The sequence below is a fragment of the Desmodus rotundus genome, chromosome 4, assembly GCF_022682495.2.
Source record: "Desmodus rotundus isolate HL8 chromosome 4, HLdesRot8A.1, whole genome shotgun sequence".
Taxonomy (NCBI): Eukaryota; Metazoa; Chordata; class Mammalia; order Chiroptera; family Phyllostomidae; genus Desmodus; species Desmodus rotundus.
The window spans coordinates 77,989,428-78,016,068 of record NC_071390.1 but is presented as its reverse complement, the minus strand read 5'-3'; the positions used below and the strand labels follow the sequence as shown (position 1 = coordinate 78,016,068).

Sequence of the window (26,641 nt, the reverse complement as noted above, 5' to 3'; positions counted from 1 at the left end):
TTGGCTTTTGTGTTTTTGGCTTAATGTGGGTCTCTAGTTTCACATCTGTGGAAGAGAGCTGCTCTTCCTTGCCTGTTCTTGGATTCATACCACCTCTTGTCTCTAGTCCTTACCCCTCTCTTGTTTCCTTTGATGATTTTAGGAGTCTTCTCCTTTCCCAGAGTGGGAGTGTTCACAGAAAGGCAGAGAGGAAGCCACTCAGATTCCAAGCCAAGACCAAACCTGTTAGAGTGACTGTTAATCTTAAATAGTGCCAAAATTTTAACTGTATTTGGTAGCTCAGGGAATGACCTGGAAGCTCGTGTTCAGAAAGCATGCATTTAAACTTGAGGTGGGAAGCCTCACAGGGGTTGGATCCTGATGAGCAAGAATGTCTTTAGTAAAGCTTTTGGCTTTACAGCCACAATCCTGCATTGGCACCACTCCAAGAGATAAGCCTCTAAGGAAGAACCCCAAAGTAGGCTGTACACTCACTGTGTAGTTTGTGGGGGGTTTTTCAAAATTGACATTGTTTCTCTTATATTCTTTGTTCTACTGAAGTCACTACAGTGTTTTTATTTTCCTGAGAAGCCGAGAACTCTTTAATTTTTTAACCAAAGTATCCTTCATTTAATCATTTCACAGATATTTAGGAGTGCCTACTGTATGCGAGTCCCTGCTCAATACTGGAGAGTCTGACTTTATGTTGCACTCAGCTGGCCCAGCAATATATCCATGTCCCAGGTCAGGTGACCCCAGAAGCTGGCCCTGAGATGGATATTTCATGGTAGAAAGTTTGCTGAGGAGGACAGAAACATGAGTGGGCAAGGGAAGCAGCCGCTGGGCTTTGATTGGTCTCATTGGAGGCCTCAGCCAACCCCACGGTGGGCACTGAAGGCTGTTTAGAGTCAACAAGAGTTAGAGTAATAGGATAAGGTCTAGGCAGTGGACAGCTCCCCTCATTGATCAGTCACTGGATACAGTTATTAAGAAAGGGCATGACCTCTAGCACAGGCAGCACTGCCTGTGACTAGAAGACTGAGTCCTCCAATACTGAGCAGCCTGGACAGCACATCGGAGTGTCCACTGCAGTGTATGTACTAGGACACTTTCAGCTGCTCCACAGAAGATCCTAACTCAACCGGCTTGTCCCAGAGAGTAAGACACCAGGGACAAAGCAAATCTAGAACTGGTTGGTTCAACAGCTCAGTGGATATTCCAGGACCTTTCCATCTTTATTCTCTGTCAACCCAAGCAGTCGGCTTTGTTTCTCACCTTTCTTCCTGTCACAGTTACGAGATGGCTGTACCAGGTCTGGGTGTCGCTGTGAAAAAGAAGCCATCTCTGCCTGTGTGCTCTTTCTAGTGTTGAGGAAAATATTCCTTCATCTCTCTCTTTCTCTTTTTTTTAAATTATGGTAGAATATAAAAAACAATATTTATCATTTTACCTATTCATAAGTATAAAATTATGTGGCACTAAGTACATTCACAATGTTGCATAACCATCACCATTATCTATACCCAAAACTTTTTCATCATTCCCAACAAGAATTCTGTATCCTTTAAACAATAACTTCCCTTTTCCCTTCCCTCTAGCTCCTAGTAAACTCTATTCTACTTTCTGTCTCTTTGAATTTGCCTATTAAGTGTACCTCATGTAAGTGGAATCACTACAATATTGGTCCTTCTTTGTCTGGTTTATTTCATTAAGCATGTTTCCAAGATCCATCTATATTGTACATACATCAAAATTCCATTCCTTTTTGTGGCTGAATAATATTCCACTGGATATACATACAACATTTTGTCTATCCATTCATCTATTGATGAACACTTGGAGTGCTTTTACCTTTTGGCTATCATGAATAATGTTTCTGTGAACATTGGTATCCGAATATCTGTTCAAGTCCCTGCCTCCCATTCTTTTGAATACACACCGAGAGGTGGAATTGCAGGATCATACAGTAATGTGGTGTTTGACCTTTTGAGAAACTGCCAGACTTTTCTGCAGCATCTGCACCATGTTACATTCCCACCAATGATGCACGAGGGTCCCAGTTTCTCTGCATCTTCAGCAAAATTTATTTCCCTTTCTAAAAATTATAGTCATCCTTTCAGGAGTTCTGGCCAAGAAGGAGGCATAGGTAGAAACCCTTCGCTTCATCGCACAACCAAAAGGAGGATAACAACCAATCTAAAATCAATAAACAAGCAGAAGTGCCAGAAAATCAAACTGCATGGAACTCCGACAACCAAGGAATTAAAGAAAAAATCAACCAGAAAAACCAAACCAGTAAGAACCCACCGCGAGGCCATGAGGCCTCACTCAAAAAAACTAAAGTGAGGCAATAGACCACGTGGGCGGGGCTGACTGAAGGGGAAAATGAGACTCAGAGCTGACTGTGGACTATGGGGGTTGCCACGGTGGGAGAAACTCCCAGTCTCACAGGAGAGTCCATTCTCCTGTGGGCTAGGGACTAGCAGGCCAGCTGCATTGTTCCCTCTCTGGCCCCTCCCCCACAGGCAGAGCCACATCAGCAGCAAGGAGGGTTGCCCTGCCCAGGTGAATACCTAAGACCCCGCCCCCTTACAACCTAACAGGTGCATCAAACAAATAAATATGGCCCAAATGAAAGAACAGAGCAAAACTTCAGAAGGAGAGCTAAGCAGTGAGGAGATAGCCGACCTATCTGATGGAGAATTTAAAGCCCTAGTAATCAAAATGTTCACAGAACTGATTGAGCTTGGTCGAAAAGTGAAAAAATAAATGAAAGATACCCAAAATGAAATAAAGCAAAATATTCAGGGAACCAACAGTGACAGGAAGGAAAGCAGGACTCAAAGCAATGATTTGGAACAAAAGGAAGAAATAAACATCCAACCAGAACAGAATGGAGAAACAAGAATTCAAAAAAGTGAAGAGAGTCTTACGAACCTCTGGGACAACCTGAAACATTCCAATATCCGAATCATAGGGGTGCCAGAAGGAGAAGAACAGCAGCAAGAAGTTGAAAATTTATTTGAACAAATAACAAAGGAAAACTTCCCTAATCTGGTGAAGGAAATAGACTTTCAGGAAGTCCAGGAATCCCAGAGAGTCCCAAAGAAATTGAACCCAAAGAGGAACACACCAAGGCACATCATCATTAAGCTACCAAAGATTAAAGATAAGGAGAGAATCCTAAAAGAAGCCAGAGGAAAGGAGAGAGTTACCTACAAAGGGGTGCCCATAAGACCATCAGCTGATTTCTCAAAAGAAACTTTGTAGGCAAGAAGGGGCTGGCAAGAAGTATTCCAAGTCATGAAAGGCAAGGACCTACATCCAAGATTACTCTATCCAGCAAAGCTTTCATTTAGAATGGAAGGGTAGATAAAGTGCTTCCCAGATAAGGTCAAGTTAAAAGAGTTCATCATCACCAAGCCCTTATTATATGAAATGTTAAAGGGACTTATCTAAGAAAAAGACGATAAAAAATATGAACAGTAAAATGACAACAAACCCACAACTATCAACAAATGAACCTAAAAGAAAAGAAAAACAATGAAAACAAAAACTAAGCAAACAAACAGAACAGGAACAGAATCAGAGAAATGGACATCACATGGAGGCAATTCAGTGGGGAGGGGAGAGAGGAATAGTGGGGGAAAGTACAGGGAGAAGAAGCATAATTAGTAAGCATAAAATAGATGGGGAGAAATAAAATATGGTATAGGAAACAGAGGACTCAAAGAACTTATATGTACAACTCATGGACATGAACTAAGGGGGTTGGAATGCTGGAGGTTTGGGGGCCAGGGTGGAAGGGGTATAAACAGGGAAAATTTGGAAAACTGTAATAGCGTCATCAATAAAAATACTTAAAATTAAAAACAAAAATTATACTCATCCTTTCCCTCATATCTTTTGGCCACTAATTATTGGTAAAGTGAATGAGATCACCATGATTGTCTCAGACCAAGCAGGATGCACACCCTGTGTAGTAGCGTCCATTTCTCTGAAGGGCATGGCTGCAGGTGGGACAGATAGATATCTGAACAAAATCAGTGCATTCCAGCAAGAAAGAAAGGATGGGGATGTATGATAGGGAGACTACCATCCATGTTTGCAATGGAGAGGCTTTAAAAATATCAGTGCCCAGACCAACAGTTTTTACTCAATTGGATGCAGTTGGACTGCAGTAAGTTCCCATCATCAGACATTTTTAAATGCTTGCCCTGTCAATTCTAATGTGCAGACAGGGTGGAGATCACCAATCTAGCAGGTGAGGTAGCCCCCAAAGCCAGTAAGTATGAATACTGAGAGCTGAGAAGTGCAAGAAGCAATAGGAACAGTGTGTGGGGCACCTTGTCTGGTCCAAGGAACCAAAGAAATCCTCCAAGGGCAGGAGATGTTTACTGATATTTGGAAAAGGCAGGTCAGTCGGACTGGGGAAGTGTCATAGATGCAGGAGACTCCTGATTCAGGGTCTTGGTTCTTGTGGTTTCCTTTTCCTGGAATCCTCTGCCCCATTTAGCCATGTAACTAACTTCTCACTTCCTTCCAAGTCTTTACCCAAAAACTATTGTGTCAGTACCCTTACTTCATACTCTCCTCTGCTTTACTTTTTCTTAGTATTGACCATTACATGCTGCTTATATTGTTCATTTTATTACCTGTCTTCCCTACCAGAAAATATGTATAAAAACAACTTTTCTACCAGAATACCCCTGCTCCCTAAGGGCAGGGATTTTTGTCTGTTTTGTTTATTTTATTTTTCCCGTGTTAGAACAGTACCTGGCACATAGTAGGCACTCAATAAATTTGTTAGTTACTGCATTTTACAGAGGAGAAATGTGAGGCTCAGTGCAACTAAATAATTTACCTAACATCACACAGCTAGAAAGTGGCAGGGTTGGGTAGTTAAATACGGGGTGGGGCAAGAGTTGGTTTACAGTTGTTCATATGGAAAATAATACAGTAATTAATAAATAATATAATAAGCTCTGTTTCACATACTCACAACTGTAAACCTACTTTTGCCCCACCCTGTATTCTATGGTTCTTTACAACACAAAAAACCCATTTAGCAAAAAGCAATACCAATGGCCTCTCTCCAGCCTCCTTCTCTACCACCAGTTGAAGAAAAGAAATCTTTTAAATGAGGGAAGATTAGATGCTGAAGGCTTTGTGGCGGGTTTGCTCTGTGGACCCTTGACTAGGGTGTTCAGAAGTGTGTGTTTTTAAGCAAGGGAGGTGGGAAGCCTTCTCAGCACTTGTTTCGAGGCAAGAAGGTCAGTGACTATAATTAAATGCATACCAGCTGCCCTAGGAGATGGCCAACAGGAGGAGGGAAGGAGGACTCTGCTACCACGAGAAGATATGCTGAGTGGGTTTGAAATAATTGGGGAGAATTTTTACTGTTATCACATCAAGATCTGCCTCATTGACAATCCCACGCAGACTCACCTAAAAATTCCTTCCTCTTTCATCCACTACAGTGAACACACAAGGAGGAATCCTAGCAGAATACAGGAAGAGCAATCAGAGGACAACCCTATAAATGGATCTGCTAAAGCTTTGTTAGAACGAAGGCAGTGATTTTTAAAGAGTGTGTCTTTTTGAGGAAGAGGAACTTGGGCGGGACAGTGATTATGCCAGGAGGTGAAACCCAGGCCTTTTCCTCCTCTCACTTGGGAAGCCACATTGCTGGTACTGTCCCTCCACAGGGACCCAGCCCCCTGGGGGAGTGGAGTTTCTCGAAGCAGAGCCCAGGCAGGCAGGTGGCTTTCCTAAGTAGTTCAGAGGGAGGAGGCAGGGCCAGGGCATGAGTGGAAGCTGAGTCCTGCATGCCAGTCAGACCCAGAAGGGGGATGCCATAGGGCCAGGCAGAGCAAGGGCCCAGCACCTCTCTAAGACAAGGCATCCCCTGACATACTTAGTCTGGTGCCCAGCACAGAGCAAGTCCTCGATAAATTTTCTTTTCCCTTCTTTTCAGGAACAAAGTGAGGGCCAAGACAATGGCTCAGAACAGGGTGAGGAGAGGCTCTTTCAAATGTCCTGGGTTGTAACCCAGAGAGTAGAGGAAGGGACAGAGACACTTAATTTGCAAAATGCCTTCTGTTGGCAATGTGCAGATGCTTGCTTTCCTCCTGCGAGGTGCAAACAAGGAGCAGCAGCAGCAGTAGCAGTCTTGGGCCCTGGGCATGTCTTCCACTTTCCCGTCAGAGCACCATGCTCTTCCATGCTCATCACCGTTCCCAGGGCCCTTGGTAAGTGCCTGCATGCTTCACCCAGATCCCCTCTGTAGCTGATGCTCTCATCCCCCATTGCCGTCCTTGCTGGGAATGGCCCTCGCCCAAATTCTGGGGATGGCTTTTGCCCACCCACATGGAACTGGTTTGCCCGAGGGTTCACCCCCTCCCAGGGACACCCTGAGACCAATGGCTGCATGATACCAAGACCTTTAAGTTTGGAACAACTCTAAAGGGTCATCCAGCCCCAGAGCTCCCTATTGGATCTGCTGAAACTCATTGTGGGTGAGTGTCTCCCTCAGCCCAATCCTGCCTTCCACCCTCCCTCACAGATATCCCTCGAGAGTGCTGCCCAAAAGCCTTCTGCCTGTGACTCTGGGGAGCCCACTCTAAGACTACCTATCCCTTCTTTGTCTGTTGTCTTTGCCTCTCCAACCATAACCACTCATCTGACCTCCCAGGAACCCTCTTTGCACTAAAATACAGCCATCTTGCAGCCCAGTGACTGGAAATTGGGTGCTCATGGGTTATCATTATGGGAACTGATACTTACGTGCAGCTAGCGGTCTCCAGAGCAGGCATGTACACATGATTTCGTTTGCAAAGCGGAGTAGCACAATGGTCTCCAGTGATTCTGCCTGGATTTGAATCTTGGTCCTACTACTTACTAGTCTTTTGACCTTGGGCCAGCTGCATAACCTTTCTATTGCTCAACTTCCCCATCTGTGAAATGGCATAGTGATGATCCATTTTTCCTAGAGTTTTTGTTAGAATTAAATGAGCCAGTACATGTAAAGGTGTCAGAATAGTGCTGCACATAGTATAATGTAGTTATCAGTATTTGATCCTCATAAGAACCCTGTGAGATATTACAGTTACTACTGGGTTGGACATCTCTTGTGCCCCTTCTCATGCTCTCAGCCCACCTTTTCACTCCGTCCTTGCTGCTGCCACCCACTCACACAGGTGTAATCCAACAGCACCTTGCACAGCTGTGCTTCTTGTTTCTCCTTCTCCTTCCCCCTCTCCTCCTCCTTCTTCTCACCCTCTTCCTCTTTCCTCTTCTTATTCGGAATGACTTAAATTCTTATTTTGAAAAAGTGGAATGGAAAAGTTGTATGAACAATAATTTGCATATTTTGTTCTTATTTATTCTCCATATATGTCTACTGTAATAAATTTTAGCTAATAACTACATTTCTAATGAACAGAAATTCAAACCAGAAAACCTTACAAAAGGTTCTCATTTTCTTTCTGGATCATTTATTTCTCTTGGTCTTGGGGAAAGAACTTCTAACTTGTAAGAACTATAATAAAGTTTAGCCATTAGTGTAAAATCCAGTAGGTGGGAGACAGCCTCCATGGAGCACAGCTGTCCTTCCTGGGGACCACTGAGAGCCGGCACCCTGGTGAGGCTTCAGTGAGCCACTGTGTGCAAGCCCTTCCTGCCTGAGAGCAGATCTTTCAAGATGTCCTTAAACACGACTGTCTAGTCATAGTACATCCATAACCATCATCCATTCCCTAATGGAGAAGACGGCAAATGCATCTGCTTATGACACTTGGAAAGGAAGTGCTAGAGGAGAAAGAAACAAGGAGCCTGCTTGGGGAATGTGTGGATTGGTAGTTTACAGCAGTCCACCATATGTGTTCCCACAATCTTGCAGCTCCTGACTGCTTCTATGTACTGTTTATTTCTTACTTCCCATCCCAGCTTCTTTGCCACCTCCATCTGAGCTTCCTGCGGAACACACTCAGCCTTTCTGACCCAAGCAGACTGAAAGTGTAAAGAAACTAACATCCCTCCATGTGACATCCCTGTGGTCCCTTCTTCTTTTTTTTTTTTTTTTATTGTTATTCAATTACAGTTGAATGCCTTTTCTCCCCATCCCTCCACCCCACCCCAGCTGAACCCACCTCCCTCCCCCATCTCCACCCTCCCCCTTGGTTTTGTCCATGTGTCCTTTATAGTAGTTCCTGTAATCCCCTCTACCCACTGTCCCCGCCCCCGCCCCCACCCCCACCCCCGCCCTGGCTATTGTTAGATTGTTCTTAACTTCAATGACTCTGGTTATATTTTGTTTGCTTTTTCCTTCTATTGCTTATGTTCCAGTTAAAGGAGAGATCATATGGTATTTGTCCCTCACTTCCTGGCTTATTTCACTTAGCATAATGCTCTCCAGTTTCATCCATGCTGTTGCAAAGGGTATAAGCTCCTTCTTTCTCTCTGCTGCGTAGAATTCCATTGTGTAAATATACCATAGTTTTTGGATCTACTCGTTTGCTGATGGGCACTTCAGTTGCTTCCAGTACTTGGCTATTGTAAATTGTGCTGCTATGAACATTGGGGTGCACAGATTCTTTTGGATTGGTGTTTCAGTGTTCTTAGGGTATAATCCCAGGAGCGGAATTACTGGGTCAAAGGGCAGTTCCATTTTTAGTTTTCTGAGGAAATTCCATACTGTTTTCCACAGTGGCCTCACCAGTCTGCATTCCCACCAACAGTGCACGAGGGTTCCCTTTTCTCCACATCCTCTCCAACATTTGTTTGTGGATTTGTTTATGTTGGCCATTCTGACTGGTGTGAGATGATACCTCGTTGTGGTTTTAATTTGCATCTCTCTGATGGCTAGTGATGCTGAGCATCTTTTCATATGTCTTGGGCCCTCTGTATGTCTTCCTTGGCGAAGTGTCTGTTCAAGTCCTTTGCCCATTTTTTAATTGGGTTGTTTGTCTTCCTGGAGTGGAGTCGTGTGAGTTCTTTATATATTTTGGAGATCAGGCCCTTGTCTGAGGTATCATTGGCAAATATGTTTTCCCATACTGTTGGTTCTCTTTGTAATTTGGTGCTGTTTTCTTTAGCCCTGCAGAAGCTTTTTATTTTGATGAGGTCCCATTTGTTTATTCTTTCCTTTATGTCCCTTGCTTTAGGGGATGTGTCTGTGAGGATGTTGCTGCGTGGAATGTCTGAGATTTTCCTGCCAATGTTTTCCTCAAGGACTTTTATGGTGTTACGGCTTAGATTTAAGTCTTTTATCCATCTTGAGTTTATTTTCGTGTATGGCGTAAGTTGGTGATCGAGTTTCATTTTTTTGCACGTAGCTGTCCAGATCTCCCAACACCATCTGTTGAAGAGACTGTTTTTGCTCCATTTTATGCTCCTGCCTCCTTTGTCAAATATTAATTGATCGTATAGGTTTGAGTTTATTTCTGGACTCTCTATTCTGTTCCATTGGTCTATGTGCCTGTTTTTATGCCAGTACCAGGCTGTTTTGATTACAGTGGCCTTGTAATACAGTTTGATATCAGGTATTGTGATCCCTCCTGCTTTGTTCTTCTTTCTCAAAATTGCTGCTGCTATTCGAGGTCGTTTATGGTTCCATATGAATTTCTGCAATGTTTGTTCTATATCTGTGAAATATGTCATGGGTACTCTAATAGGGATTGCATTGAATCTATAAATTGCTTTGGGTAGTATGGCCATTTTGATGATGTTAATTCTTCCAATCCATGAACATGGTACATGCTTCCATTTGTTTGTATCTTCCTTAATTTCTTTCTTCAGTGTTGTGTAGTTTTCTGAGTACAGGTCTTTTACCTCCTTGGTTAGGTTTATTCCTAGGTACTTTATTTTTCTTGTTGCTATATCGAATGGGATTTTTTTCCTGATTTCTGTTTCTGCAGTTTCGTTGTTGGTGTACAGGAATGCCTTTGATTTCTGGGTATTGACTCTGTATCCAGCTATTTTGCCAAATTCATTTATTAGGTCGAGTAGTTTTTGAGTGGAGTCTATAGGGTTTTCCATGTACACTATCATGTCATCTGCAAACAGTGACAGTTTCATTTCCTCCTTTCCAATTTGGATGCCTTTTATTGCTTTTTCTTGTCTGATTGCTGTGGCTAGGACTTCCAATACTATGTTGAATGGGAGTGGTGAGAGAGGGCATCCTTGTCTTGTTCCTGATCTTAGTGGGAAGGCTCTAAGTTTTTGTCCATTGAATGTGATGTTGGCTGTAGGTCTCTCATATATGGCCTTAATTATGTTGAGGACTGCTCCCTTTATTCCCACTTTGCTGAGTGTTTTTATCAGAAATGGGTGCTGTATCTTATCGAACGCTTTTTCCGCATCTATTGATATGATCATGTGATTTTTGTCTTTGCTGTTGTTGATGTGATGTATTATGTTTATTGATTTGCGAATATTGTACCATCCTTGCATCCCTGGGATGAATCCCACTTGGTCATGGTGGATGATCTTTTTAATATATTGCTGGATGCGGTTTGCTAATATTTTGTTGAGAATTTTAGCGTCTATGTTCATCAGCGATATTGGCCTGAAGTTTTCTTTCTTCGTTGTGTCTTTATCTGGTTTTGGGATTAGGATGATGTTGGCTTCATAAAAAGAGTTTGGGAGTCTTCCATCAGTTTGGATTTTTTCAAATAGTCTGTGAAGGATAGGGGTTAGTTCTTCCTTAAATGCTTTGTAGAAATCTCCTGTGAAACCATCTGGTCCAGGGCTTTTGTGTGATGGGAGTTTCTTGATGACTGCTTCAATTTCCTTTGCTGATATTGGTCTGTTCAGGTTTTCTGCTTCTTCTTCATTCAGTTTTGGAAGATTATATTTTTCTAGAAATGTGTCCATTTCATCTAGGTTTTCAAATTTCTTAGCATATAGGTCTTCATAGTAATTTCTTACGATCCTTTGTATTTCTGTGGTATCAGTTGTAATCTCTCCACTTTCATTTCTAATTCTGTTTATTTGGATCCTCTCTCTTTTCTTCTTGATAAGCCTACTTAAAGGCTTGTCGATTTTGTTTATCTTTTCAAAGAACCAGCTCCTGGATTCATTGATCCTTACAATTGTGCTTTTAGTCTCTATGTCATTTAGTTCTGCTCTGATCTTGGTTATTTCCTTCCTTCTGCTTGCTCTGGGCTGTCTTTGTTGTTGTTCCTCCAGTTCTTGTAGGCGTAGGGTTAGGTTGTTTGTGTGAACTGTTTCTAACTTCTTAAGGTAGGCCTGTATTGCTATGAACTTCCCTCTCAGGACTGCCTTTGCTGTGTCCCATAGGTTTTGGGTTGTTGTGAGTTCGTTTTCATTTGTTTCCAGGAAGTTTTTGATTTCTTCCCTAATCTCGTTCTTGACCCATTCATTGTTTAATAGCATGCTATTCAGTCTCCATGTTTTTGAGTGTTTTGGGTTTTTACCCTTGGGGTTGGTTTCTAGTTTCAGGCCCTTGTGGTCAGAGAAGATGCTTGATATGATTTCAATTTTCTTGAATTTGTTGAGGGTTGCTTTCTGTCCTATCATGTGGTCTATCTTTGAAAAAGTTCCATGGACACTTGAAAAGAATGTGTATTTTGCTTCTTTGGGATGAAAAGCTCTGTATATATCAGTGAAGTCCATTTCCTCTAGGGTATTGTTAAGTGACACAATATCTTTGTTAATCTTTTGTTTGGAAGACCTGTCCATTTTTGATAGTGGGGTGTTAAAATCCCCTACTATAATTGTGTTGCTGTCAATATCTTTCTTGAAATCCTCCAAGATTTTCTTTATGTATTTGGGTGCTCCTATGTTGGGTGCATATATATTTATAATGTTTATGTCTTCTTGGTGGATTCTTCCTTTGAGTATTATGAAGTGACCTTCTGGATCTCTCTTTATGGCCCTTCTTTGGAAGTCTATTTTGTCTGATATGAGTATTGCTACCCCTGCTTTTTTTTCCTGTCCGTTTGCTTGGAAAATTTGTTTCCAGCCCTTCACTTTCAGTCTGTGTAAGTCTTTTGTCCTGAGATGGGTTTCTTGTAGGCAGCATATGTGTGGGTCATGTTTTCTTATCCATTCATCTGTTCTATGTCTTTTGATTGGAGCATTTAATCCATTTACGTTTAAGGTTATTATCGATAGGTAGTTATTCATTGCCATTATTTCCTACCTGTGTTCCTCTGTCTTTCTCTTTTCCTTCCTTTCCTTAAAGCAGTCCCTTTAGCATCTCTTGCAGAACTGGTTTGGTGGAGCTGTATTCTTTTAGACTTCTTTTGTCTGGGAAACTCTTTATTTGGTCTTCTATCTTAATTGAGAGCCTTGCTGGGTAAAGTAGTCTTGGTTGCAGTCCTCTGGTTCTCATTACTTGGAATATTTTTTGCCATTCTCTTCTGGCTTGGAGCATTTCCATTGAGAAGTCAGTTGCTAACCTTATTGGGGCTCCCTTGTATGTTACTTCCTTTTTCTCCCTTGCTGCCTTTAAGATCCTTTCTTTGTCTTGGAAATTTGCCATTTTAATTATGATGTGTCTTGCAGTGGGTCTCTTTGGGTTCCTCTTGTTTGGGACTCTCTGTGATTCCTGGATTTGGGTGACTTTTTCTCTCCTCAGATTAGGGAAATTTTCCATCATTACTTTTTCAAACAGGTTTTCTATCCCTTGCTCTTCTTCTTCTCCTTCTGGTATTCCTATTATACGGATATTGTTACGTTTCATGTTGTCCTGCATTTCCCTTATTGCCTCTTCATTCTTTCTGAGCCTCTTTTCCTTTTCTTGCTCCTTCTGGGTGTTTTTTTCTACTTTATCCTCCAGCTCGCTGAGCCGATCCTCTGCTTCATCAAGTCTGCTTTTCATTCCTTCTACTGTGTTCTTCAATTCAGAAATTGTATTCTTCATTTCCTCTTGGCTCTTGTTGATATTTTCTATTTCCTTTTTCATGTTGATATAGTTTGCAGTGAGTTCATTGTAGTTTCCTTGTAGTTTCTGGTAGTTCTCTTTGAGCTCAGAGAGCTCAGTGAGCTTCCTGATGACCATTGCTTTGAACTCAGTATCTGATAGTTGACTTGCCTCTTTTTCGGTTAGTATTCTTTCTGAGACTTCCTCCTTTCCTTTCATTTGGGAATTGTTTCTATGTCTTCCCATTGTTTGTGAGGCTCTTCTTGTTGGCCTCTGCTTCTTAAATTGCTTTGTTCTGACTCCCTGGATTTATGATATGAACTTCTATGGTAGAATGCCAATGGGATTCGGTGGTGCTGTCTCCTTACTCTCCTGTGCTCACTGGTCTTGAGCTGACGTTTATGTGTTTAACACGGTCTAACTCTAGTCTTTTCAGCACTGCAGGTTTTGTTGTCTCACCTGTGGGAAAAAGAGAAAGGGGGGGAGAAAGAAAAAAAAAACACAAAAAACCCAAAACAAAGATGGGAAGGAGGGAAAAAGGAAATAGGAAAGGAGGAAAGGAAGGAAGGAAGGAGGGAAGAAGGAATAAAGAAAGATCGGAGGCAAGATAAGAAGGAATTTTAACAAAAATTAAAACATAGAAATAGATAAAAGAAGGCAGGAAGAAGACATAAAAATGGTAAAGGATGGGAGGAAGAAGGAATGAAAAAGAAGAAGAAAAGGAGAGAGGAAGAAGGAATTCAGGGGGAAAGGAAAAAAAAGAAAAAAGATTAAAAAAAAAATCTTCTGTTGGCTTTAAACCGGTCAGGTTATATCTGCTGGTGTCCTGTCTGTGCAACGGGAGGGGGTGGTTGGAAGGATCGGTTTCACTTATCTCCCTTCCTGGGTCACACTCTTTGCTGTTTTGTAGGTGTGGTCCCTGGCAGTCAATCAGGCCGTTGATTAGCCACTCCAGCAGCTTTGTTCTTGGGAGACGCAAGCAGCGGCTCCAGCCGCTTGGGCTTGGTACGCGTGCGCGCGCAGCAGGGGAATCCAGCTGCTTTGGGTTTGTGACAGTATTTTGTGCCCTGAGCGCACCGCCGGCCGACCAATCGACCAATCGAGCCGCCCGGGCATGGGACGCTGGCGCGCAGGCGGCAGGTTCAGCCGCCTTGGAGTTAGGACACTCGCCAGCAGCTTTGTGTTTGGAAAATGCGCACCCAGCCGGCCCTGCGCTTGGTGAGCGCGCAACCCGCCGCGCCTGAGGTTCTATGCTTGGGGGCCCGATCTAGCCGCCCTGGGCTAGAGTCTCTCGAGCGGGCGGGGCCACCCTGGGACTGAATCACACGGCACTCGGTTCCGAGGTTTTGGGCCTGTGGGTGGAGCAGCTAGCCTCAGCTCCAAATGATCTCGGAGGTTTCAGGTGTGGGCACCCTCTCCGGGGTTTCATGTGTGGTCCGCGTTCGCTAATCTGCGTGGGCCCCGTTCGCTAATCTGCGCGCGCACGCCACCGGACCTCAGGTGAGCGCCGTCACTCCGGTGCTGTTTATCGCCCCCCCCCACTCGCAGTCCAGGGGCGGAGGGGGGAGGGACGCCAGTGGCCTCTGTTACTACCGAGAGTTCTCTAACTAGCCCCTGAGTGTCTCTATTTTCTTTTTCTTTTTGAGAAATTCCTCCTTTTCAAGCCCCCCTGGTCCAATCAAGCACCTGGCTGCTCACAGCGCAGCCTGGCCCTCTCCCAAGACTCCTGCAGCAGCCCCTGCGCCAGGGCTGGCGCTTCTGCCGCCCCTGTACCGCGCGTTCCCGGGTCCCGGGGACCTTATTGTCCTTGAGCACTCTTCTTACCGTCAGATCTTTCAATGTCCTCTATCTTTGATCTCTAATCTTCGTATATGCTGGAGTACTGTTGGCTGTTCGCTCTGCTCCTCAGATCAGCTACGTATTTCCCTGGCGCTGAGGGGAAGTGGGTTCCGCTCCCACCTATGTTGCCGCCATCTTCCAACAACCAGTCCCTTCTTTTATGCCTTGAGAGAATAGAATCTGCCCCCTCAAGGTCCTACTTCAGTTGCCCACAGCAGCGAGCACCCTAGCTTAGCTTTCCCAGCTTCCCTGTCTCATTCTTCCCATTGCCCACTCCTGTAGTATGAGCTCACTTCCCAAAGTATACCCACACACAAGCCCTTGCCTCATGCTCTGTGTTTGGGGAACCGTCTGTGCACAAGAGGAGCATGAAAGAATAAAAAGAGGCCTGTTCAACATCCAGAATCAGATCTAGATTCAAGTCAAAGCCTCCCACCTGCAGAATCTCATGCCCTCACATGGTGCCACTTCCCAGTCGATACATATGCATCTTAACAGAGGTCTGGAAACTTGATTAGCCAATGGGAGGCCAGGAAGGAAATTGCTACAAACAGATGGCTTTGGACACTTTCCTGTCAGAGCCCCTCTCCTGTCCCTGTGTAGAGCTAAGCTGGTCCTTTGTAGCCCAGGGATCGTCTCGAGTTTGCCTTTGTATCACCAGCACTCAGGTCCTGGCATACAACAGGTGCCCCGTGAATGTTTGCAGGATACACAAGTCCAGAAATCAAACTATTGATGGTTTCTGTTTAACGATCACTTTTTATGTGGCCATGCCTGTTCCTATACTTAGTGTTTATTTTTATGCTGGTTTGGAATGGGATCTTTAATGGACAAAGAACATTTTGGAGAGAGGATTGTTTCGTTTTTTACCAAGCTAAGTTAGCACAGAATCATGTGCCTGAAAATTATTCCAGAAATACTAAATATTTCTTGAAATTATTCAAGAAAACCTGATTATCAGGTTGACTGTCCGATGAAAGAAGAATCGGAGCTCTCAAACCGGTGGCTTATAGGACAAATGTAGCTCTAAGACACATGGCTATTAGTACAAGGATGATAATTTTATATTGAAATTCCTCTGAAATATACTGCAGGCCCTACCACTTCTGTAGCCTTCTACCTGGGCTAATTCTCAAACTTGTGTTAACCTACCTAGACCTGTGGATATGTAGGCATGTGGCCCCCGCACAGAGTGGCACGGAACAGGGTATTCCTTATACAGAAAGAGTTGAATTTGCTGTCCAGCACAGTTCCTAACTTTTTCTATAGTTTGCTCAGCCCTTCCTCACCACCATCCACAGGTGCCCACTGACAGCCTACTATCCTGCCTTCCAGGTACTATAAGATCTCCGTGGTGCTCATGTGCTTTGTGGTCCCCACACTGGTGCCCTGGTGCATCTGGGGAGAGAGTCTGTGGAATTCCTACTTCTTGGCCTCCATTCTTCGCTATACCATCTCACTCAACGTCACCTGGCTAGTCAACAGTGCTGCCCACATGTATGGAAACCGGCCCTATGACAAGCACATCAGCCCTCGGCAGAACCCACTGGTCACTCTGGGCGCTGTTGGTGAGTAGGGGTATGAGAGCCAATGGAGAGGATGGCAGCTTGATTTTCTTGGCTTCTTGTGGTTTTGTGGAATCTGTAAAGAGAGGCAGTGGAGTAGAATGGAATGAACTTTTGATGTTAGAATCCTAACTCATGGACAAGTCACCTACCCTCTGATTTATAGTCCTCTTACTGTGAAGTGGGATTAGCAATGCTTTCTTTATAGGGATGTTATGAGAATTAATAAGATGTTTATATATGTAAAAATTGCTTGGTACAGTACCTGGCACATAGTAGGTGATCAATAATTAGTACCTAATTATTTTTGCCATGGAAATTCTCCTACAGGAGAGTAGAAGTTGAGTTTTCTCTCCAGCTGCCTGGACATCCTCAGCTGTCCCATCATTTGGCTGACTGTAATCAAATAGGTCTTTAAACAAAGAGATGGGAAGAAATGAGATTGTGGCATCTCATGGTACCATGAAATGTTTAAGACTGAGGCCACTGGAGTCCAACCAGTGTGGTAGAGTCCTGGTTCCTTCGCTTACTCTCTGGGCACGTTACCTGACTCCTCCACACCTCATGTCCTCATCTGTAAAGTGGGCATAGTGGTATTTACCCCCTGCTGGGGTTGTTGGAGGGTTAGATAAGTTAATACATAGCATTTGCAGCAGTACTTAGTACAAAATAAGCCACCAGTGATGTTGTTTTTATTACCAACCATATGGTCTTAGGCAAATTTCCTGTCCCTTCTGTTCATTTACATCCTCACTTTAAAATGGGAGTAATCATAGCTCAGAGGTGTGTGGATTACAGGCGTTCGTACTCATTAAAGCACTTTGCACATGGCTGGCACTCGGTAAGTGATTAATAAATGTTAGCGATAGCTTTATAGAAGCAATTGGGCTTCTTGGTAAGCTGAGTCTTTAGCACAGAGCTCTGCTGTTGAATAGAAATGATCTCTGCCTCGCTCAGCAATGAGTTTCTACCACCACTTTGTTAGGGTTTTCCATGTAAGGCCCAAGAGCAATATCAGGTGTAATAAACACAAGATTTAGCTATGGGATGACAGGATAAGCAGAGAGCAAAGTGCCTTGGAAAACAGGAGAACGTTTCCTGACCCTCCTGTTGCTTTCCTTTCTCCTCCTGTCATCCTCATTCTCTAGAAGGACTCTAAGGAGGGAGCCACATGGAGCACTGACCCTGAGAGCAAGACCTGAGTGGGGATAAGAGAGAGGAAGAAGTTACCATTTTGTAGAGAGAAGGAGACCCAGGAAACCCAAGGAATGTGGCCATAGCCAATGTGCTCAATACCCTGAACAGCTGGGTATTGGTTTTAAGTCCATCCAGGTCAACACCGGACTCCCAGTCAGTTTTCTTCATAAAGGTCCTTGGAAGGCCCTTACTACATGCAACTGTGCAGACCAGTGACTGTTTCTGAAAATAAGGGTTAAACTTCTCTATACTGTACAGGAAAGAACCTAGAAATGACAAGGGTAGAGGGGCAGAATAGAGAAGACCTAAATTAAGAAAATGACAGACCACAGGTCAGTCCATCTGATGTGCTCGGTACAGAGCAGAGTCCTTCAAATGTGGTCAGTAGAAGAACCATGTGATGACCTATAGCCACTTAAGTAGTAAAGAAAAAATCCGGAAGTTCTTCAAATGGTTAAAAACAGTTACTATATAATCTAGCAACTCTATTCCTAGATTCATTCCTAAGAGAAATCAAAACATGTCCACAAAAAAACCTGTATTTGAATGCTCATAGCAATGTTATTCATAATAACTAAAAAGTGGAGATAACCCAAATGTCCATGGATAAATACATTTATGTAAATATAGTGGCATGGTAAGTGGTATATCCATATAAAAAAGAAATGAAATGCTGATACTTGGTATACCTTGAAAACATTATGCTAAGTGAAAGAAATCAGTCACATAGGATAACATGATTTCATTTATATGAAATGTTCCAAATCTATAGGGATTGTATTCATCAGGGTTCTCCAGAGAAAGAGAAACTATGTGTATCTCAGTATATATACAGTTACATATATTACATATATATATTCCTCATTGTACATTTCCATGTATATAGGAACAGTAGGATATGTTTATAAACATGGATATATTCTATTGGTTCTGTGTATAGACAGATAGAAACATAGAAGGATTGATTGATTAATTGATTGACTATGAGGAATTAGCTCACACAATAATAGAGGCTGTGAAGTCCCAGGAGCTATAGTCTGCAAGCTGGAGACCCAGGAAAACCAGTGGTACAATTAAGTCTGAAGACCTGAGAACCAGGGGAGCCAATGCTGTAACTCCCAGTCTGAGGGCAGGAGAAGGTGAGATAGATGCCCCAGGTCAACCAGTGAATTAGGAAAAGAGGGAAATTCCTCCCTCCACTTGTTCTATTCCAGCCCTTAATGGATTGGATGAACCCACCTACGTTGGGGAAAGTGATCTACTTTACTGAAATGTTAATCTTATCCAGAGACACCCTCATAGACGCAACTAAAATGATGTTTAATGGGCACCCCTTGGCCCATCAGGTTGACACATAGAATTAACCATCTCAGAGACAGAAAGTAGGGCTGGGAGGGTTGGGGGTGTTTGGGGGATGACAGCTAAGGGGTTTAGGATATCCTTTTAGTTAATAAAAATATTATAATTCATTTTGGTGATGGATGCACAAGTCTGAATATTCTAAAAAACATTAAACCATATACTTTAAATGGGTGAATCATATGGGGCATTATATCTCAATAAAGCTGTTTTTAAAAAATCAAATGAAAGAAGCTCTAAGGTAATCCCCCTCCTGAAAACACCTTAACAAAGAGGAAAAGCTATGCACTGGGAGGGATAGGACAATACATAGGCAGATTTTGGCTATTTAAAGATCCAACTTCTTGACTGACTTACATATTTGAACGATTTTCATTTATCTCTCCCAAGTTCTCCCGAGGTCTTGCTCTCATCACTCCAGCCCACAGAGGCTGTTTCCCTTTTATGAACACACGGTCTGCTACCAGCCAGTCAGCATCTTGCTTACAGAGTACAGCTCTGACATCATGGTAGCATGTCTCCAATTCTTAGAGGAAAATTATCATGTGACTTTATGCCAATAACTTTATTGTTCTTTTCTGTTTACATTTAGTTTTTCTAGCCAACTAAGTAGAGCCTCCTACAGGTAGAAATTAGTCTTTTGCTCTCCAAAGAGCCTGATGCAGTGTCTTGTACATGGTAGAGCCCCAGCAAGTGAGTGATTCAAGGCCTGTGCAGAGAGGTGGGTGAGTGGTTTGTTTCAATGCTCGTTTTGTCTTCCAGGTGAAGGCTTCCACAATTACCACCACACCTTTCCCTTTGACTACTCCGCAAGTGAATTTGGCTTAAATTTCAACCCCACCACCTGGTTCATTGACATCATGTGCTGGCTGGGGCTGGCCACTGACCGCAAACGGGCAACCAAGCCAATGATCGAGGCCCGGAAAGCCAGGACTGGCGATGGCAGCGCTTGAACCTGAAACCACCGTCCCACATGTCTGCCCTTGACACCTTGGTCCCTGCCTTCAGTTACTATAGTTCTCTTGCTCATTGAATCGTGGGAGGGGATAGAGGGTGGGAGGGAGTGGAATCTATGTGGTTCAGAAATTTTTTGTTTGTCTCAAGATATAACTACCAATGAAAAAAAAAGGTTTTTTAAGTCAATGTAATGATGATTTAAAATTAGAGTGTGGACATGTGATTTAATTGTTGTGGCTACAACATGTCAAACATACATCGTCCTGTGCTTGTTCCCAATGTTAACCCTGACAAGATGAAGGAATTTAATATTCTTTCAGTGTGATTCAGGAGAACATTTTCTTTCTACCATTTAATCCAGCATTATTTTAGAGCATACTACCTGAAGGGCAGAGGGACAGGGTAGCAGACAGAAGAGGGGGTCTAAGTAGTAACTAAAGAATGTTTCTGTTTTGTAATTATTGTATTTTTGTTGTTTTTTTAAGTTAGAGAATTGAACATTTTAAAAAATGAGAATACAGGAAATGGCTCTCTCTTTTTTTTTTTTTTTTTTTGCCCTGTTTACAGCTTGTTAGTGCTCCACTGTCTTTGCTTCAAAAGAGATCTGTTCACTGCCCAGCTAGTTTTGTGTCCCGAGCCACACCCCCGGCTGACCCCATAAACCAGTGCCTGTTTAGGTGTTTGATTTTGTCCTCTTTGCTGTTGTCATTTTAAAGGTGTATAACTCAGACGTGCCAGACATCAAATTAAGCTCTCATTTCAATGTTTAGATACCTAATTTATATTCTAATTGATCCCAGCCACTGATGCATGTAGTTCAGCCGCTTCTGCTAAACAAGCGTATTAATTTTCCACATCAGGCCATCAGATAGTAATAACTGACAGTTATCTAGAACTTAGTGTCTACTAACGTTTAACCTGCATGCGGCCATCACTGATTTTGCAGCAAAATATAAAGCGATCATTATGTAGTTTCAGGATTTAAAAATTTTTGTATGTTATGTTGCCTTGTAAAGAGCATGTTGAATTGACAGGACCGTGTTCCCTATGTGTTAGATGTTAGAGCCAAAGAAAGGCTTATAGAGTTGGCAGTGGAGCTATTTGAAGATAGATCTTTTTAGGAAAGATGTAGGATTTAAAATTGAAATTTTAAATTTTTGAAAAAGAAGTGATGCCAATAGGAAATTGTCATAATGAAGTTCTTCATCCAGCAGGTGTTTAACAGTGTTATTTTGCCATTAATAATGTATAAACTATGGGTGATTTGCAATAAATGATTATGAATTTGTTGGTGTTCTTGACCAGATGCCTAAATGTTCCTTAGAGAGAGTTCTGTCAAGGGCGCCTGATGCTTCATGAGGACCATGTGACTCACATTTGATTTGGGCTCTGGGCTAACAGCAGCCCCTAAGACCTCTCATATACCATTGGCCTTCGGGAAGGTGCAACCAGAGGGAAAATCAGCAAGTTACATTTGGCGTAGCTATTTAGAATTTTCTCACCAAACAATGTTCCCTAGTTAGTCCAAATGAATCCAGAACCTCGCTCCTCTGAACCTGGGTGCCATGTCTTTATCTGCAACAGTACCCTAACTAAGAGAAGGATGAGATGGTTTTGATGAAGAAGTGGATGAAGGTTAGATCACTTTAGAGTTTTCCATATTGATGTGACCTGCAGCATCTATGAGAAGGAAGTAGCCCTTGCAGGCATCACACAAGCCCATCTGAGGTGGCCCTAGAGAGGTTGGTTCATTTTTTGAAAGGTTCAGTTTGAAGTATGGCAACGTCTCCTGTGTCCTACAAGGCTCTTATTTCAGAGACCCTACATCAGGTGAGCAGAGCCAAGGAGAGGCCATTCCCATAGTGCTTCTCCCATGTGTCACAGCAGCTACACCAGTGAGCCTGGAGTGGCAGAGCCACCCCAGCTGTGCTCATGGCCAGCTCTGTATCTTTGAGAAAATCAGTCTTTCTGGATCCAGTTTCCTGACTCGTGACCACAATTGCTGTGTTACCTAGGACGCGTTTTTAGGCTGAACCACATGAAAATGCAGTTGCTAATCTCCTGAGCCTCTCTGAACCTCGGTGTCCTCATCCCCAAGACAGGAACAGCACCGCTGATGCACCGCAGGGAAATCTGGAGGCCTCACGCACAGGGTCCTGTGCATCGCAGGTGTGCCAGAGCTATCAGCTGAGAGTGAAGGCTGTGTCCCAGGCACAAGACAGAGACAATTGTAGTCAAATAAGCACCGTCAAAGGAGGAGAATGAGCTTCTAGTTCTCATTTTGCTGCTAATTAGGGGAATGGTGAAGGGTAGCAGAAAATACCCAAAATATCCCACTTTGATATAGGATTGTTTTGAGTTAGTTTCTTGAAAAACAGCACATGCAAGAATGCAATTCTTGATTTCCCCATTTCTTCCTAAAAGCAAGAGTTAGCTCCAATGTGAAAGATGTTCTCTCTGTAGGAGGGGGGAGGAGGGGCTGAGAGTAATCAGTACAAACAAACATTGCTAGATGACCCTTATCTTCCTTCAGCCTCCCATATATTTCATTTGCTTCTCATAATTACTACTGTCTGTTCATCCCAGTATATAAGCAAAATTTGGCCCCAGCTGCTTCATTTTTTCTGTAAAGGCTCCCATGTATATGTAATAATAAACTGTATATGCTCATCTCTTGTTAATGTCTTAGGTCAACTGAGTTTCCAGGCCAGCCAAAGAGGGTAAGAGGGTAGAGGTTGTGCCTCCCCTACAATGGCCCGAACCTCTTGGAGCTCCAGTGTCCCCATTTGCAAAGGAGCCTGACTACATCGGGTTACCCTGCCCAGCTCCTCCCTTCTAGGCGACTCTGCCCGTCTGTGTGAAGAAGTTCTCCACACAGGCAGGGCCTTCACCCCATGCAGCTCCATCAGTCTCTTGCATGTCCCTCTGAACCCCTGGGCCCCTTCCTGCCTTCACACCACCATCGGAGGACATGCCTGGCATGCAAGGTTGTGTGTGGTTCTGTCAGCTCATTTTTCTCCTCATCCAGAGCTGGGATCAAAGATTTATGAAGGGAAGAGGTTGAAGCTAATGGATAACAATGATCTGTGGGGATTTTCTGTAAGGCTCATTTATTCCTTGCAGTCCTTCCCCCATTTACAGAGGGGGCTGAAAGCCAGTTGTATTCTCAGGGGCTACTTATGTGAAAAACAAAGAAGGAAAGAAATAGCCTAACCTTTATGGTCCCTTTTTTAAATTTCCCCATTTTTAGCTCAGGATATTAGTCTAAATTCCCTCCTTCCACTTCCTCGACGTCAAGGAAGTACTATAAATGACCTGGTAACTGCTCTCCCGTTCCCTCTGTGGGCTGTAGTGTTCATAACCTCCTGCCCCCACCCCTGGAATGTTCCTGACTTCTAAATTTGCACCATCAGAAGCAAGAGGAAGGAAAGTGCTGGCCGCGACACACCTATAAGGCAACAAGCCTATGTCCAAGCAGCTACTATGAGCTCTGTAACAGCCTTTTTCTTTTCCTCTGCCTTTCACCCTCCCGTGATGCCTCCGATTCCATGTCTGGAAGACCAGTCAGCCGCATCCTGCTGTCACTTCTCGCAGACTCCAAAATGCAAAGACCTGCTGCCAGCACCCGAGCTGGCCAGGGTTGTGAAGGCTTTGCCGTGAGGAAGTACCTTTCCCTACCGCACTTACTGAGCATGTACACTTTCTTACAGTACTTAGTAAGAGTACCGTTCCTTTTACTGTGGAAAAAATGTATCTTGGCCTTTGACCACCTGTCCAAATCCCTACAACTGGGGATTTACTAAATCAATGTTCCCCTTGTAGCCTTTTCCAATCTTCTCCAAGGTTACCTTTAGGGTCATTGAGAAAAATCTCTGAAGTTGTTTTTCTGAAAGATGCACAAACTATTGGACAGAGCCACCATCCCCCCATGCTATTGGTGGACAAAGTAACTGGAGCAAGGTGTGGTTATATTTTTATTGTCAGATGTCACATACGCCTGAGCTCACAGTACCAGGAACCCAAACACAGGAGCTGCATGCAGAGGCTGCTCCTTAACCTGGACTGTCTGACAACACTTGAATGAGGGGCAGGGTGGAAGGCAGGGACCCCTATCAGGTACGTTGTGATTGCTGTGATCATTGGCAGAGGACGGATGACCAGGGTTGCCGACAGGGATATCCAGTGTCTCAAAGCAAGAGCAAGTGATCCATCCATGCAGGTGACAAATTTCCAGCTCCAGCAAATAGGCTTCTCACGCCTGAGGCGGATGGGCAGGGAACACCCACTCCAGTTCCTTCCTGCCCTGAAATTCCGGCCCATGACTAGAAGAAGGGCTCTGCTAGAGGCCACTAGGCTCTCTGGACTCTCCTCTTTGAATGAAAAGGCCCTTAAGCTCATGGCATCACAAAGTGCGTGTTCCAGATGAATCAGCCAAGGGGCGCCTATTTGCACTGTGCTCTACAGCTCCTGCTAGACTGAGCTATCTGTAACACGCAGGGTCCAGAGGCTTTGACTTGGCTTGTTAGAGTGTATGTACAGCTGCAATATAGGCAACCAAGGCACAAAAAATGAAAAAATGATCTCAAAGTGGATACTTTGGCCTGGATGGTTTCAAAACACCATTTTAAAAGTGAAGACCTTGATTTTGCCTCTGAGGGAAAATCTTAAGCAATGGTGTATTGGACCCCTTTCAACCCCCATTTAGTCATTTGAAGTCACTGAAGTGATAGGCCATTTTGATTGTGGTTTTGTTTAAACAGTAGTTGATTCCTTGGCCCTTATCTACACAACTCAGGGATAGTTAAATTGTTCCTTTGTTGGAAGACAAACAGCATAAGGAAAAATATGCAAAACCTCTGCTTCTTCATCTAGAATATAAGCAGTAAGACAAATGATTGCTTAGGTCCCTTCTTAGATCAAAACCTATAGGAATCAATAGCAAGCAAGGTTAGAAAAGGTAGATTCTGCTTTCCCCAAATGAAAGATGTGGCTGGAAGCCGTCGTAGTTGTGTATGTATCTGTGCATGTATGGCTCTGAAAGAAAAAAAGGAAGCGGCTCAAGTTCAGAAAGCTGACCTTCTGTTGACGTCCCTGAAAACAGCTGTAGATGGAGACAGAATCGTGAGGCTGGTTGATTGATGATATTCATGGACTGTCACTGCCAAGGCTAGATATTTCTAAACAATCTTTTTTTTGGTTTTTTCTTTGCTAGAATTTATAAACAATCTTTTTTTGTTTTTGTTTTTAAGTTTCCAGCTAAGAGATATCCTTAAAATGAGCATTGCTGTGTGCAGGAAATTGCAGCATAATGATACTTGGAAACAATAACGTGCTTCAAAATAAAGTCGCTGACCATCAAATGCCGTATGATCTGGCTGCCAAAGTTCCGCTACCAGAACTAGGCTATGTGTGCACAAAGCTAAGAGACATCACTTAAACCTTCCCAACAAACTTGCCTCGGATAATCTTATTGATACCATGCCTTCAGTTATAACATTCAATCTTGTGTTTTTCCATTTGCTTTCAATTCAGTGCTGCCACATAAGAAAGAACAGCTTGGAGTGGTGTAAAAATATAATTACTCTTTTGAAAGTATGTATGTTTATCTTTTTTTTTTGCTGCCCCATTTCACTTCTCTTTCCAGATCTAACTAAATGAATGCTCCTTGCTCATGAGATATAGATAGAATTTATGGGTTACTTCTGAGAAGAACATTGTTTTTACAATTTCTAGGCCATTGATTGTAGTGCATTTTAAAAAATTTCTTTTCCATCAAAAAGGAAATCAAATGAAAGCACACCAGGCTTCAAAGGCCACGGGCAGTACCACAGAACCTTAGCAAACCTGTCGGCAAATGACACTTCACTGAAATTTTCCTCAGCACACCACCTTTAGAAAAAATGATAACCACAAAAGAAAAATATCTTCATTAGAAAGCTATTTTCCCAAACTCCACTTAGCTTTGACCACATTTGGCTCATTTTCTGAATCTACTACAGCTGCATCTATAACATGAGAGGCAAAGAATTCACAACTCCCATTAAAAGGCAGGCAGACCATGCTGGTCTTAATCACCAGTGTTTTCCCAGCCCCATAGAAGAGGGCCAGAGAGGTGAGAGATACTGGATAAATGCTTCTGAATGGATGGATGGATGGATGGATGGATGGATGGATGGATGGGATGGATGGATGGATTGGATGGGATAGACAGATAGATGGGATGGATGGATGGATGGGTGGGTGGATGGGATAGATAGAGGGATGGATGGATAGATGGGATGGATGGGATAGATAGATGGATGGGATGGGATGGATGGATGGATTGGATGGGATAGACGGATAGATGGGATGGATGGATGGATGGGTGGGTGGATAGGATAGATAGAGGGATGGATGGATAGATGGGATGGATGGGATAGATAGATGGATGGGATGGGATGGATGGATGGATTGGATGGGATAGACGGATAGATGGGATGGATGGATGGATGGGTGGGTGGATGCAATGTACTGCAATGAAGAAAGAAACTCTAGTTAGTGTTGCTGTGTCTCATCTTTGTAACTCTTTTTACTTTTTTAAATACTCACCCAAGGATATGTTTATTGATATTAGAGAGAGAGGAAGAGAGAGAGACAGTGATGTGAGAGAAAAACAATCAGTTACCTCCCAGTTACACCCTGACCAGGAATCAAACTGGCAAACTTTTGATGTGCGAGACAATGTTCCAACCAACTGCACCACTCCGCCAGGGCTCACCTTTGTAACTCTCTCCTGTGTTTGCCCTGTTACAGGTGAAACCCCAGGCAGGCAGGCCCATGTCTGCATTGTGCACAGCTGTACCCTAAGCTCCCAGCA

At 43.3% G+C, this 26,641-nt stretch overlaps 1 protein-coding gene across 1 annotated transcript in view; it reads left to right on the top strand.

Annotated features, from left to right (window-relative positions):
- Positions 1-21,086, top strand: part of SCD5 (stearoyl-CoA desaturase 5) — a 172,328-nt gene extending 151,242 nt beyond the window's left edge. The window contains exons 4-5 of the mRNA XM_024574878.4: positions 16,043-16,275; positions 19,591-21,086. Coding sequence (XP_024430646.1) covers positions 16,043-16,275; positions 19,591-19,781 — 424 coding nt within the window. The 3' untranslated portion in view covers positions 19,782-21,086. The remainder of the gene's footprint in view (positions 1-16,042; positions 16,276-19,590) is intronic.
- The last annotated feature ends 5,555 nt before the right edge of the window (positions 21,087-26,641 follow it).